This window comes from Halyomorpha halys, unplaced genomic scaffold, assembly GCF_000696795.3.
Source record: "Halyomorpha halys isolate HHAL.00 unplaced genomic scaffold, Hhal_1.1 Scaffold2487.1, whole genome shotgun sequence".
Classification (NCBI taxonomy): Eukaryota; Metazoa; Arthropoda; class Insecta; order Hemiptera; family Pentatomidae; genus Halyomorpha; species Halyomorpha halys.
In genome coordinates this window covers 229,277-244,040 of record NW_027113870.1, presented here as the reverse complement: position 1 = coordinate 244,040, position 14,764 = coordinate 229,277, and the positions used below count along the sequence as shown (strand labels likewise).

The 14,764-nt window shown below is 26.9% G+C and overlaps 1 protein-coding gene across 1 annotated transcript in view; it reads right to left on the bottom strand.

Annotated features, from left to right (window-relative positions):
- The window catches only part of LOC106691568 (major facilitator superfamily domain-containing protein 6), a gene marked incomplete at its 3' end in the record, with an annotated part of 34,630 nt that extends 20,088 nt beyond the window's left edge, over window positions 1–14,542 (bottom strand). Inside the window, 9 exon segments of the mRNA XM_014437389.3 lie at window positions 2,247–2,501; window positions 4,221–4,474; window positions 6,213–6,420; window positions 6,515–6,696; window positions 6,780–6,898; window positions 9,950–10,132; window positions 13,305–13,468; window positions 14,137–14,259; window positions 14,336–14,542. Coding sequence (XP_014292875.1) covers window positions 2,247–2,501; window positions 4,221–4,474; window positions 6,213–6,420; window positions 6,515–6,696; window positions 6,780–6,898; window positions 9,950–10,132; window positions 13,305–13,468; window positions 14,137–14,259; window positions 14,336–14,462 — 1,615 coding nt within the window. The 5' untranslated portion in view covers window positions 14,463–14,542.
- Between the last annotated feature and the right edge of the window lie 222 nt (window positions 14,543–14,764).

Here is a 14,764-nt window from a genome sequence, read left to right as displayed (position 1 = left end):
TTCCTTTGTTAGAAACTCAAAGAATGTCTAGTAAAATTACATTTTTTTTTTATTTCCTTTTCAGTGAAATGGATTTCTTTAACAAAAATTCAATTTTTTTTTTTTAAATAAAAGTTAAAAAAGTTCTAGTTCCGCAATAATAGAAAATGAAACTGATTAAGAAAAAAATTAATTTTTAATTTCAAGCCTTGCAACAAAGCTATGAAAAGATAATGTTAAAAATTCAAGAAATGTGTTCTAATTTAAGATAAAAATAAAACTAAAGGTGATTTATCCTAAAATATTTAATATGAAATCAAAATGAACAAACCTTTTTGAACTTATTCCTAAATGCCTTATACTCTTGTTTTTCTCTAAATAAGAGTAAATGTTCTTTCATTTTTTTTCCCCTTAACATTTACTATACTAATCATACAGTATACACAGAAATTACATATTATATATACAGTAGGGAATAACAGTAGTTCCAAGATAGCCAGTGAATTAGAATTTTTTTTTTCATCATTTCAAAACTCATTTAAGTACATTAATTTCCTACTTAATATAACATTAATAGACATAAAGGCAAATTAATAAACCATATAGGCAGTAAAGATAAGTTAATAATGATTTGATTTTATGAACCAAATCAACATCAAAACAGTCATAGTATTCCTTAATCTTTTCTGCAATCGTTGAGTAAAACTGTAGAAACGAGCCAAAATCAGCTTATCTATAATCGATGTATTGGGTTTGATTGATATTTCACTCATTATCGATGTATTGGTTCTATTGAGAACTCCCGTCTCTCTTACAGAGACGTAACTACCTTTTATTGTGATCTATTCTTGACATAGACTTTTTAAATTTATGAACTATATAATTTTCGGTTTCAAGGAAGAAACAAAGACGAAAAATACGTCCTCATGGCCTTTTCCACCTGAAACCCAAACATTTTAGAATCTTCTTTTTCCTTCTACATTATGGTTTTTCATATGCCGAAAACAAGCAAAATTACTACACTTGCAAAAATTAATATTACAACAGCACGGTAAACAACGAGACTGAATACGAGAGAAAAGCGGTAAAATGTCCGAAATGGAATTATATAGAAATGACCTGATGGTTGGGAAGCGTAGCTTTAAAACGTGAGGAATTATTATAGAATTAGTACGTTTAGTTGGTAATACATTTTGAACAGTATCCTAGAATACTTTTGTATTTTTAATATTCTAGGATATCCCTGATACTAATACCAAATTACTTGCTTCCATTTTTTATTGTTTTTTTTTTAAATTCAATTTTCTAGTAATTAGAGCGTTCTGTTATAAATTCTTTAAAACAAAAAAAAAAATCATTAGTTTTACCAGTATTTTAATCTCTAACTCTTCCAGAACGATTTTGTAAAACCATTTATAATTTTTGTGGGTTTAAAAAAAAAATCAGGTATTAACCAAATCATACTATGTAAAAAGAAGTGGGTAAGCTTAGTTGTTAATTTTTTTTTTTTTTTTTTTAAACCGGCCAAGAAGCACCGCGGCCTCAGAGGGCCTATTATACGACTGTATAAGGATCCACAGTTTCGCAAAGTTTGGGATCCAAGATACAATCCTTACCAAAGATGAAGAATCGTGTTCTTGCCACTGTATCACATTTGCACATGATGTGATAGGCAGTCTCTTCCTCCTTTCTGCAGGACCTGCAGATAGGGGACTCTATCAGTCCCATTTTATAGAGATGTTTATTTAACTGACAGTGTCCTGTATATAGTCCTGTCACCCATCTTAGGATACCCCTATCCATATTTAGAAGGCAGTTGCTTCTTTTCGGGCAGGGTCCTTTAAGGAACATTTTTGATTGTTCCATCCCTCTGGTATTTCTCCAGAGTAACCCAGCCTTGCTCTCAGAAATATTTTTGATATGCCTCTTCGCATGGCTGAGACTAATTCCACATATAGGGTCAGGTGTGAGAGGAACATACTCAGATCCTTTCCTTGCTAGGTAGTCTGCTCTCTCATTTCCTTTAATGCCTTTATGTCCAGGCACCCATTTCACCCCCAGTTGTTAATTACTGGATTCCTATATTAGCACGAAACCTGAAGCTCTTGGCTCAACTTCCACTTAAGAAAATATATAATTTAAAATTTAAAGATAAGAAAAATATATACTACACATTTTTTAACTAAAACACTTTTTTTGATTTTTTTTTCTCTACAGGTCAGTTAATATAGTTTTATATTTTTTAAGAATATTAAATTAATACTTACCTAATAAATAGTTATCGGCTCCAAGTTCTTTCAAATAGAGAAATAAATAGGATTCTAAAAATCCCCAAAAATTACCAAGAACATATAAAAATAATATGAACATAATAACATGAGGCATTTTAAGAAGTTTGAACATATCTTTAAGAATATTATCAGCAGGTATTTTAACATAAATAGGCATCAGCATTACAGAAAATGCCGACAAACCCAAAAGAAAGGAATAACTGTAAAACGCATATGAATAATCGGTATAACCTGAAAAAATAAAATAATTATATTAATATCTTATATTTCCTCAAAAACTTCTTTACATATGATTAGAAAATACAATCTTATTTCAAATTATTTTTTTTACTTAAAAATTATTTTGAAAACTTCTTTGAATTTTGTTTATTGTTAATTTCGTTTCACGTGGTTAACAATCTTGATACTTTATTATTTTTCGATGAATGGAATATGGTCCGGGTGCGGGCAAATAAAACTCAAATAGTAATAACTATTTTAATTGAGCCAACGTTCACCCCATGTTGCAGGGCTTCATCAGGGCTAAAAAAGATACAAAATTTGACATAGTTACAAAGAAAAAAAAAAATAGAGGAAAATAACAGGGGTATACAGTGAAACGTAAAATTTAATAAGAAAAATTAAAGGGTTAAACAATAAATGAAAATGGTAACAGTAACAGAAAGATAAAGATAAAATAAGAGAAGAGATATTAAAGAAAGTACAAATTAAGAGATGATAAGGGAAAAGAATAAAATCAAATGAAAATGAATGAGACAGAATTTATACCTCTTTTGATGGAAGTCAAAGTCAGAATGACCCATTTGTATTGGGAGGAGTGGGGATGGTAGTTGGTAGTAGAGTACGTCACATAATAACGAAAATTAACTATCTTTTTTAAACCTGACGAAGCCCTACAACGTGGGGCGAAACATTGGCTCAATTAAAATAGTTATTACTATTTGAGTTTTATTTGACTGCACCCAGACCATATTCCATTCATTGATACACACGGTCAATCAGCAATCTTCCTTTATTATTTTTCCTTTCATTTAACTAGTTAGAAGACTAGACACTGACTAAAAGTTTGATTGCCACATGTAAGAAACTAAATCAATTATTTTATTATCTAATGTGACTATTAATGATATTATATTAATGGAAAACTAACTTATGAATAGCCCTTTACAAAAAAAAAACTATATAATATTTTAATTTTCACAAATCAAAATAGCATTGATTCTACTCAATTAAAAAAAAAAATTTAAATACTACCGAAGAAAGGACAATTATAATTAAACAGTTTTTCTTTACGAAATCTGAACAGTAAACAAAAGTTGATTGAATCTTAGAAGGTCAATACAGGCGATTGAATTTCTTTGTCAATAAAAGCACTATCATTTGTTTCTGTTTTATTTGTGACAATGATAATTTTTTTTAAGGACATACTTTGTAATATCCTACAGCCTGTTATAACAAGAAAAATAATTTTTATCTTGCTATAACAGGCTGTAGGATATTCCAAAATATGTCCTTTGAAAAAAAATAAATAATTGAAATAATTTTTATCTTATAATAACAGGCTGAAGGATATTCCAAAATGTGTCCCTTAATTAAAAAAAAATAATTGAAATCAATTTTTAAACTTCCAATTAAGAGTTTAACTGAGTAAAAACTTTTTTCCCAACAGATGTTTGAAAATAAAGTTTAGATATAGTTGCATGTAAAAATGCCAGTTTAGGAAAGCCATAGCAATAAGGATTAAAGTGAGCATGGGAAGTAGAACAGTACTAAAACTCCTTTGAAATCATTTTCTTTAAGAGAAACTTGAAAATTGTCCGTTGTGTTTGAATCGCTCTTATATTAATTAAAACATACTTTTATATATTGAGGAAACTGATACAGAAGAGTTTATTAACAAAAGTCATTCAATTAAGGCAGGCTTCAAGTTAAGATTATACATTTTTTTACCAAGCTTTCTGCTGGAGTAGTCAATTAAGAATCCAGTAATTGGAGAAAAAATTGCCATGCCAATAATAGAGAACAATCTTTCTCTACCAAATTCTCCTCCATAGTGTTGAACCATGGTCAATGCAATAGGGTCCATAACAGTCACTGATGCTGAATTCATAGTTGTACCGAGAAATCGAAGAACAAAATAAGTCCAAAAAACATGTTCCTCTGATTCTTTATAGTCTGGTGGACATACCTCAGGACCTCCCTCTCTGAAACCATATTCATTTAAATAATATTCTTATGCGCTTTCTTCAATTAGTATTTTTATTTAAATACCTAAGAAACATTATTTCAAGAACTGTTGATATGATCAAATGAGAATTGTGAGCATTAAAAATAAATTGTGAACAATTCTAGTATTCTTAAGTACTGAAAATATATGTGGAACAAGATTCATTAATTAGTTAATATCGGTAATCTTAAGGACTCTAAAAAAAAGATTCAATAAATCGTTACATAATATTTTGAATAAGGTAGATGGTAGCTAGAAAAAGGGCATACACAATCAAAACCTGCAGGAAAAAGGCCTTTTTTCAGAGATTGCATTATTCAAATCTTTGATATCCATTTTACTATTTAGAAAAGGTTCTGAGCCATATTCTGATTGTTAAAGTTTGCAGAACTGTTTGAATGAGAGAAGTCTACACACCCATTTGTCATAGAATCGTTCAGTTTTGAGAAAATTTTGACAAAGTAATCCTACCAATTATCCTATCAGAAAACTATTCAAAAGGTGCATAACAAACATTGTCCAATCCTGATACAACTGAACTGTAAGTGAACATGTTGTCAATCAAAGACTGGAAAATATGTTGGGAAGGAGAATGTTGTTCAAAGCAAAGTTTTTTCTAATGTTTATTTATTGATAAATATTACAATCAGCCACACCCTTGAGCAATAAGTAATAGTAATAAATGATCACATTCATATCAAAATTAAAAAAAAAAAATAATAATAAAAATTATATATAAATAAATAAAAATATCTATATGTATATACACAGAAGATAAATAAAATGAACATAATCAAACTATGTACATGAAAAAATGAGCGTAAAATTTTAAACTAATATAACAATAAAACAAAAGCACTTATCACATTTACACTCTCGACCTGAGGATCACCGAGTCCACTCTATCCCCCAAGCATAAGGGGTAAAACACAGCTCTCGGACTGAATCACTAAACAAGGTTTTAAAAACTTGAAGAGCATAATTTTTTTAATCTACTCTACGGAGAGCAGAAAAATTCAGAACAAGATGCATATTTGACCAGGTGCATAACTCTGTCCCTCACAGTATATTAGTTCTAAAATAATAATACACGCCTAATTTATAAGATATGTTTGGACCAATTTTCTTCAAATTGGCTCTGCCCTAATCAGATGATGACCACATTTTCTATAAATATTGGCCAATATACCTCTGAAAGTAGGAACAAATTTGTGTCCAGCCTGGCCCAATATGTTCCAAAATTGGTATTGGATGAGTATTGTGGGCGGTATGTAATGTTAGATGAAAAGAAAGAAAAAAAAAACACTGAAAGCCTATACTTGTAACATTCATTTGACCAGCTTGGACAATAGTGGACCTACCTTAAGAAATCCTTCACAAGTTTACAAAATACGTTTGTACCAATTTTCATTAGAAACATCGGTGTTGTTCTGAAAGCTGATCCAACACTCATGTAAGAGCAAAAAAAGAACAAAACCAATTTTATTAAAAATATTCCCATACAGCATAAATAAGCATCTCTAAACTAGAATTTTTTCTTATTTGTTTATTTTTAGCAATCCTTTGTTGTTACATAAATATAAAAATTTCTTGCCAAACCTTGATTTTTAATGGTAAATTACAAACGCATCATTATCAAAATATAAAATGAAAAGATTAAAAAAAAAAAAAAAAGGATATGCAACTATCATAAATAAAGAAAAAATTAACTTTACCTGAAAGAACATACTTGTAGCATACAATCAGCAGCTAATTCCTTTAATGTATTATAAGTGAGATTAGTGGCCATAACGAAGCCACCACAACGAAGATCTGACTCCAAAAGTTCTGTATAATTTATTCCGGCAGCTATAATTAATTCCCGATCAAAATGTTGGTGAAAGTCTGTAACTATTTCATTTTCATCTTCTTCTATTTCCATTCCTGCATAATAGTAAATAATACAGTAGCACATTAAAAAAGGTATATATTTAAATTAAACTTGTATACTTTATTGTACTATTGAAATCCTGATTACCTAAATGTTCCTTTGGATCTCCTAAATCTGCGTGCATATCAATAACAAATAAAGCAGTCTTTTCTTCAGGAGATGGTGTTGTATTATTGATGAGAGCTGGAGAACGATTTGGGTTTTCAGTGCTTTTAATAATTGAAGTGCCGTTTGGTTTGTTCTTATTTTTGGATCCTTTTTTCTTACCACTATAATTTTAGTTCATCAATTAAAAAATTGTTATCATCTACAAAAAATTATTGAAAAAACTGCAATAACAATAATAACGCACAGTGATGTATGATTGTGTTTCTGTTTTTCAAAGTGAAATCTAAGATCTTCAAGCACACCCCATGTGGGTACTTGATTTTTGGTATTTCCATCTTTTCCAGGATTTATAGCACAGCCAGCCTAAATAAAAAATTAAAAAATCTAGATATATTTATTTATTATAAATAAAAATAAACTAAGAAATTTTTTTCTTTGGATTTTCATAGTAAATAATAACTTTATCATAATTTTTATGGTAAAAATGAAGATATATATATTCTACACACTCAACTAGAGATACACAAGAAACAAATGAAAGAATTAATCAGCATTATATACCTACATGACCTTAAGTAACCAAACTCATCAAACTAATAAGTTGGAAGACCCAACTTCTTTTTAAGATAGGTTGGTTAGAATTCAACAATTCTAACAATAAATTCTCACAAAATTTGTATTGCTGGTATATCCCATGGCCAACCCCAAGGATCTTGCGGACCATCGGTTGGAAACCACTGTTTTATAACTGTTACAATATTTTATTATTATTATTGGACATGTAAAAACGTCCTTTATGTCCTTTGTCCTTTTTTTTATAAATATTTAATATTAAAATTCTTTAATATAGATACCTGATATTTGAGATATGAAATCATTTATTTTGAAATTTTAATGAAATGTTTTGTTAATGCTGTTTTGATTACTAAGAAATAAAATTAATTGTTGAAAAAATAAAAAGGGATTTCTGAATGTATTTCCTCACCTGAACAGAATAATTTGATTCAGATAAATAAAACTAAACAAACTATTTAAAATTTTAGGGTAACAATTTTTAGTTTATCAATTCAACAAATTATTTTAAATTTCATGTTAATAATTTATTCTCGTAGTAATGCCAATTATTGTTTTTCTTTAAACTGGTTAATTACATTCTAAAATTAGATATCTTGACTATTTTAATATAGAAATCATTCATACATTAAAATTATAATTTCACAAAAAGAAAAAGGAACGCATTTTTATTTTTGCATTTTAGCCATTCTTTTCCAATTTGTTTTCTATCCCTACCCAAACAAAAAATAACAGTATTTTGTGTAAACAAGCAGCAGACCAATAATAAGAGAAATTACTACCAATATTCCATTCATGAACTACACTTTAAAATTTTCAATATGAATTTAATTTTCTTATTTTTATTTTATACTACAAAAGTGAGCCACAGGTACTAAAGAACTTCATGACCATTATGCAGAAGCCTAACTTTGGAGGAATCAATTGACTATTGCAACTCTGCAGGTTTATCTTCATTACCAAATATTTCCATAAGAGAGGTAATATCATTAAAAAATACTTATGTTTAGAAAAATAGTTTTAAATTTATAATAATGAGTAAAAACAATAATTTTTTAGTATTCTCGCAAAGTAGATTCCACCCTTTTACTCAGAAATCAAGTATTTCAGATTGTTTGTTTGGTAATTTAAAATCCGATATGAATCTTCTGGAGTCAATAAACAACACTCTGATGGATCGAATTGTTCAAAAGCTATATTACAAAAATCTGTTTCTTTTTCTTCATTGCTTCCATCATATTCTGAGTTCCCTCTCCATCTGACAGATGTTTTGGAAGCTTTGATATTGGTTTTGGTTTGATTTAAGCAAATTATAGTTTTTTTGTAGCTAAAGAATAAGTAAAAAAGAAAAATGACAAATATCTAATATACAATCTATATAAATTGAAATTAATTGGAAGATCAAAACCAAATTCAATCAATTCATCTGAAACATCTTCCATGTAATATTTTAAAAATATTTTTGACAAAAAAAGTTTATGACTTAATGTTTCAGAGTTATGCCCTATCCTCAGTACTTATATTGAAATTAATAACTATTTCCTTATAATCTATTAACATCTACTTAAAATTCACCTTAAAAAATTGTTTATCTATTTATTATTCTCTGATTAAACTCAACTCACAATACATCCATAAAAATGTTTTCATCAGATAAAATAAAAATTCATAAAAAAAATTTTTTGAGGTTAATGACTTCCAATTTAATGAAATTTTTATTAAAGTGATTAGAGTGATGGCTGTGCTAAGGAGTAGTGAAGATGCACAAATTGTGACATGATTCCCTAGAAGAAATTATGAGGTTTAAGGTGTATGAATATAGGACAGTGGTCCCGAAACGTTGTACCATGTGGTGATAATTTTAATAAAAATTGCATTAAATTGGAAGTCATTAACCTCAAAAAAATTTTTTTTAGGAATTGACTCACCAAACTTCCTATAGAGATAATCCAGAAAATAAAAATTCATAATTTTAAAATAATTATTGGCATTAGCTCACTCGTACACTTGGACCTAATTTTGGAAGACTTAACTGCTTTCCTCATTTGTTTACTTTCTAATTATTTCTACTCATATTCACAACTTTAATATATACATATAACATTTTGTTAAATTTGAAATTTATTTTTATACTCCAATTAAATTTCTATATTTTTATTTTTAATTTATCAGTGTACATATAACCTTGAGTTTTTCTGTTTCTATTGTATTTTTTGCTATCAAAATTTGGGAATTGTTAAAATCAAATTATAATTAATTATCAATTAGGATGATTGAGAAAAAAGATTCTTAGGACCTCATTAAACCCAAATTTTTTAATAATTTGTTTTATTATTTGTGACTCTAAATTGACACCTATGAGACTGAAAATGAAAAAATGGTTCTGTATCTGTGACAAATGAATCTGAAAAATACCTACATGGATAAATAAAGGTCCTGTTTATGCGTGGTGGTGAAAAACAGGCAATTAATCAATAAATTCTCAACAGTTAAGACATACATATTAATAATAATAATTGTTTAATAACTCATTCGTTTAAGAACAGAAATTGATTTTATTTTTATTTAGTGGCTATCAAAACTTTCAATTTTATTTTTCTCAAATTTATTTTACAGAACTTTTTCTCTCTTTTTTTTTGATACATTACATTTTCTAACTGAAATTGATTTATTTTGTATTTACCCAAATCAAATTAAAATATAAAAATATTTTCCACTGCAAGAAAATTTAGCTGTAAAGTTGCCTGAGTTCCTTATGATACAACTAAGTATTGTAAATTGTGTTAATAACCACTGAAAATAGATACAAATTTTAATATGAACTAGAATTTAATATAGTACCGCATTTCCACTGTTTAAAAATGTTGGAGGCCTAACAGCTATACTCTGATGAACACCTGTTAGCAAATTTTTTTTTTTCAAAGTTACATTCTTCAAAGGGCAATAATCCAAACAGTCATCCAATACTAGGTTTAGTTCTTCTTCTTCAGGGCATTCCCTACTTGGACATGGGCTCCACCAGACCTAATAAACAAATTATAAAATTGATTACATGATTAAAGTAAACTTTACATCCTTATTAAGAAATAAATTATAACTATGTTTTTGGGAATATTTAAAAATAGTCTTATCTTAATCTAAAGAAAACAAGATTACACAATTTGTTATGTTAAGGGTTGTAGGCTTGGTAAATATTAAACAGTAATGAGATAAATCACTACCTTCAACATTAGAGTTATGGAACATATCAATTTGATAGATGTAGAAGAGAAGTTTAACAAAAAAAATATATCTATGAAAATTTAATATAAATTTTAAAAACTCTAATTAAAAAAATAATAACAATAGTTGTAACACCATAAACCTCCAAATTTATTATAAAAATTATTTTAAAGATTTCAACTTACAGGAATTCATATTAAGTATAAATTAAATTAATATAATATTACTTTAAGTTAATGATTTTGTGTATAAATGTACAGAAAAAATATTAATCTTCAAACATTTATTTCATTGCTCCTAGAGTTATATATAATTTATTCAGAGTGTATATCTAACAGGTGTTATTGGGTTTCCGTTATTCCTATTACATAGAGCTTAGTTAAGAAACTAACAGTGAAGTCCAGTAAAAATATATTAAAATTTAAACGTATCTAGAAGTAAGTATAAATTAATATCTGTTAATGGATTCTTATGTAAAAATATTTGAAAAACGTGATAGTAAAAAGTTTACTATTCCCTAAAGATCGATTGACCTAATATGGTAGATTTTTCAAAATGGCCACCGTATATTTTTAGGTTTATTAGCAACAATTTATAAAGTATTAAAAGTAGCTGAAATGTCATTTTAAACTACTTTATAAGCATTTAATGATATTATTATGGAAAATTTTTAATAGCTAGACTTTTTACTTCTGGATATAAGAAATTTAATGAAAAAGAAAAATTTGTTATCCATTCATTACAAATGGATTTCTAGGTATAAGCTTAAATGCAATGCACTACACTAGCACTAGACACCATAATCGGGTAAAAATATGTTTTCTTTAAAATCTTAGATTCTTTAAAAATTTAATCCTTTATTTTTACTAATGTACATAGTTAAACCACTAATAATAGTTTAGGAATCACTTGGTATAAACCTAAAAATATACTGTGGCCATTTTGAAAAAATTGCCAGATTAAGCCTACACATCCTCAAGGAGTGGTATACTTATTATGATCATCTTTTTAAAAATATTTTTACATCTGAACCTATTGAAACAAATTAGTTAAAATTACTTCAAGTTTGACTTGAAATTTTACTAGATGAGTGAGCTGAGAATATCTTAAAGGTTTTCTGATTCTATATAATTAAATATGCTATCTGTACTGAATGGAATTAAAATTATACATTATTACTAATCATTGCATGAAAACTTGTTAGAAGCATTATATTTCTATTATTTTTTTTTTTTTTTTTAAAGAAAGGGGAAAAATGGTATGTTATATATGAAAAAACTACGTTTTAATCTTTTGTAATGTATTATTGGAGTTATTGAGAGCTCACTGATGATATTACAATACTAAAATATCATCCTTTGAAAGTATTACAACAGCAATTAAATCTTTTATATTATTATATTTTAGTTTTTTGTTTATGATGTATTTATATTAATCACTACTTTATATTTATTTTCATTGGTATTAATATTAACGTTATAATACAATGTAACATAAAAACTAAATTTCCTTAGAAGATAAATTATTATTTCTAATAAGAAAATTAATTAAATATTTAAAAGCCAATTATTACTAAGCTAAGAGTTAAAAATAAATTATCAAAGCAACATAATGAAACAATTATTCAATTTTGTCTGAAGAAGATAGAAAAAAAAGGAAAGAAAGCTAATTAACACAAAGCCTGGATTTCAATTTCAATAATTTTATTATGCTTCAGTTAGGAACTTTCTAATGTTAATGACTTATAGAATAAATCTAGATTATTGTGATTATAATCCAGATTTATTCAATAAAACTAATTATTCCTAAGAGTATTATTTTACAACCATAATATCTTTCCATATTTTTTAATGTATTGGTTGTTACTAGTTCAATAACATCAATTTTTCCTAATAACGCAGTCATAAAGTAGTTGGTCATACCGCTTGTTTGTATTGATAGATAGAGGTTTATCTAAAAAAAATTTTTTGGATATTATTTTGAATTAAACTTATTCTAAAGATTGTACTGTAAACTGTGGTTATGTTCTGGGTTCCTCATCAGACTGTCCCCAAGCCAGTTGTGACAAAATAACCTCTGTTTACAGAATAATCTATGGAGTATGTTAAAATAAAAAAAAATGATATTTCTGCTCATGAATTAAAAGTCATTGTAAAAAAAAATATATAAAATAAAATCTAATCCTCCAATTTCTTATATATGATTAATAATTGAGTTTACCCATCTATTAATTCTATATATACATGTATAACTTATTGTTTTGTTATATTTAATATACCTATTATAAAATAAAAGCATTGATCAACTGATGGCTTCCCATCAGTAAGTTTCAATCCATCATTCCTCCATTGTTTTTAGAGCATAGGAACCTTTGAAATTGAAAGGTCTTATTCAAAATATAAAATTCTTTTAAGGGACAGAAAACATACAACTTACTTTGTTAAATATAATAATATGTTTTTAAACAGATAAAATAAAATAATTTTAATTTTAAATATTAACCTTTCAGTAATTCTTTTTAAAAAATATTGTTTCTCAGATTAATAATAATTACGCTTATATAACACTACCAACAATTTTTGTTTAATCTTTTTTTCTTCCTAATCTTCTATTTTACATTATTATGATTTTAAAAACTAATTAGTACTTCTTCGGAAAAATTTTATCACTATATTAGATAAAAAAATAAAAGCGTTTATGATATATTTCTTTACATACTTTAATATATTTTGCTGCATATATAAGGAGCTTTTATTGTATACAAATCAGTCGCTACTTATGACTGATAAGCTATTTAAGTCTTAATTTTAAATGTTGATAATTTATTTATAAAAAATTATTATTATAGTATTAATTTATCGATATAACGTGATATGAATGAAAATATTGTAAGAAATAGCAATAGATTGTCAATGACTTAGAATTTCTTGTTAAACACTTATAATCGATATAAAATAAATGAATAAGTTCTTACTTCAACTTTTCCAGTCTCAGGATGCCTAAGTACATATGCAATAGGAACTTCACCTGGAATTTCCATCTGTGGAATCAGCACCAAAGCATGATGAAATAAACCATTTAGAACCAGTGAAATTACTACAACTGATTTGTAGTGTCCTAACTTATCAACAAGAAAACCTAAAAAAAAAAAAAAAAAATATATATATATATACATACATATATATAATGAAACTAGACATTCTTAGCAGATAATGACCATTTGAACCTCTAATAGACAAAATTGTAATGAATCAAAAGTGATTTCATTAAATTTCATAGCACTTTTTAAAAATTGTGAATTTTTGTCACACACACTATAATATTAAGTTATGGAAGTTCTAAGTTAATAACATGTAATTGTTTTTTCAGCAAGTCTTAATCTGGTTTGTTCAATTTTTAAGTGAGTCAGAAAACTTTTCTGGAAACCACACACAACAAAAAGAAAGAATTTCTATGTAGTAAAATAATTTTTTCCAATTTTATATGATTTTAAAAACTCATGATTAGAACATTTTTGAACTAAGAATAGAATACTTGAGAAAATGGTGGTATAATAACAATTTATGTGTAGTCAAAAAAGAATTTTTGAAAGGTTCTGAAAAATTCAATTGCCATTAAAAGGGATGCCAACTTTGAAAAGTACTTTGTAATGTATTAGTTATTTCAAAGTAATGGCCAGTTTTCCAAAACATATTTTTTTCATTATTCTTAATATATAGATATATTTTTAACCAATCTAAAAAAATAATTTTGATGATGTTCGTTTATATTCTTACAAGTATAAAATATTCATAATTATTACTTACCTGTAATAGGAGGGCTTAAAAATGTTGTTAAGGGCAATGCCAGGTAGACTATAGCAATTTCTTCTACTGTTAAGCCTATGCTTTGCATATGGATTGTCAAAAAAGGAATTAACGATGCATTGGCTGGAAAAAAAAAGACATTAATTTATAGACTTTATCCAGAAAAATACTTATACATCATATTACCTTTTATATTCACCTCCATACATTATGAACAGGGTTACTTTTAACATTACAAGATTCGAATTAATACCAAGTTTTTTACAATACACCTCAAACCTTGTCGGAGGATTTGTCTTCGTAGCATCTTTTTCACTTTCAGCCATATTCTAAAATGTTATTTTATAAAAATGAAATTCCCCTCACCACCTGAGAGGACCACCGTCTCTCTCTCAAAAAATGGTAGTAACTTTCTTGAAGGTATTATTTATTGTTTTATCACTAATCTAGGGTGATTATCTGAAAATAAATATTTACACCTACCGAGATTGTGTTCCTTCCTAATCTTAGGTTTACATGATTTCCAATGTTTTAGCATATTTTTAAAAACTAATAAAAAAAGTTAAATAGACCAATAAATATGAAAGCAATAATATGTATAAAGGTGTAAAGAACGATGATCATATTT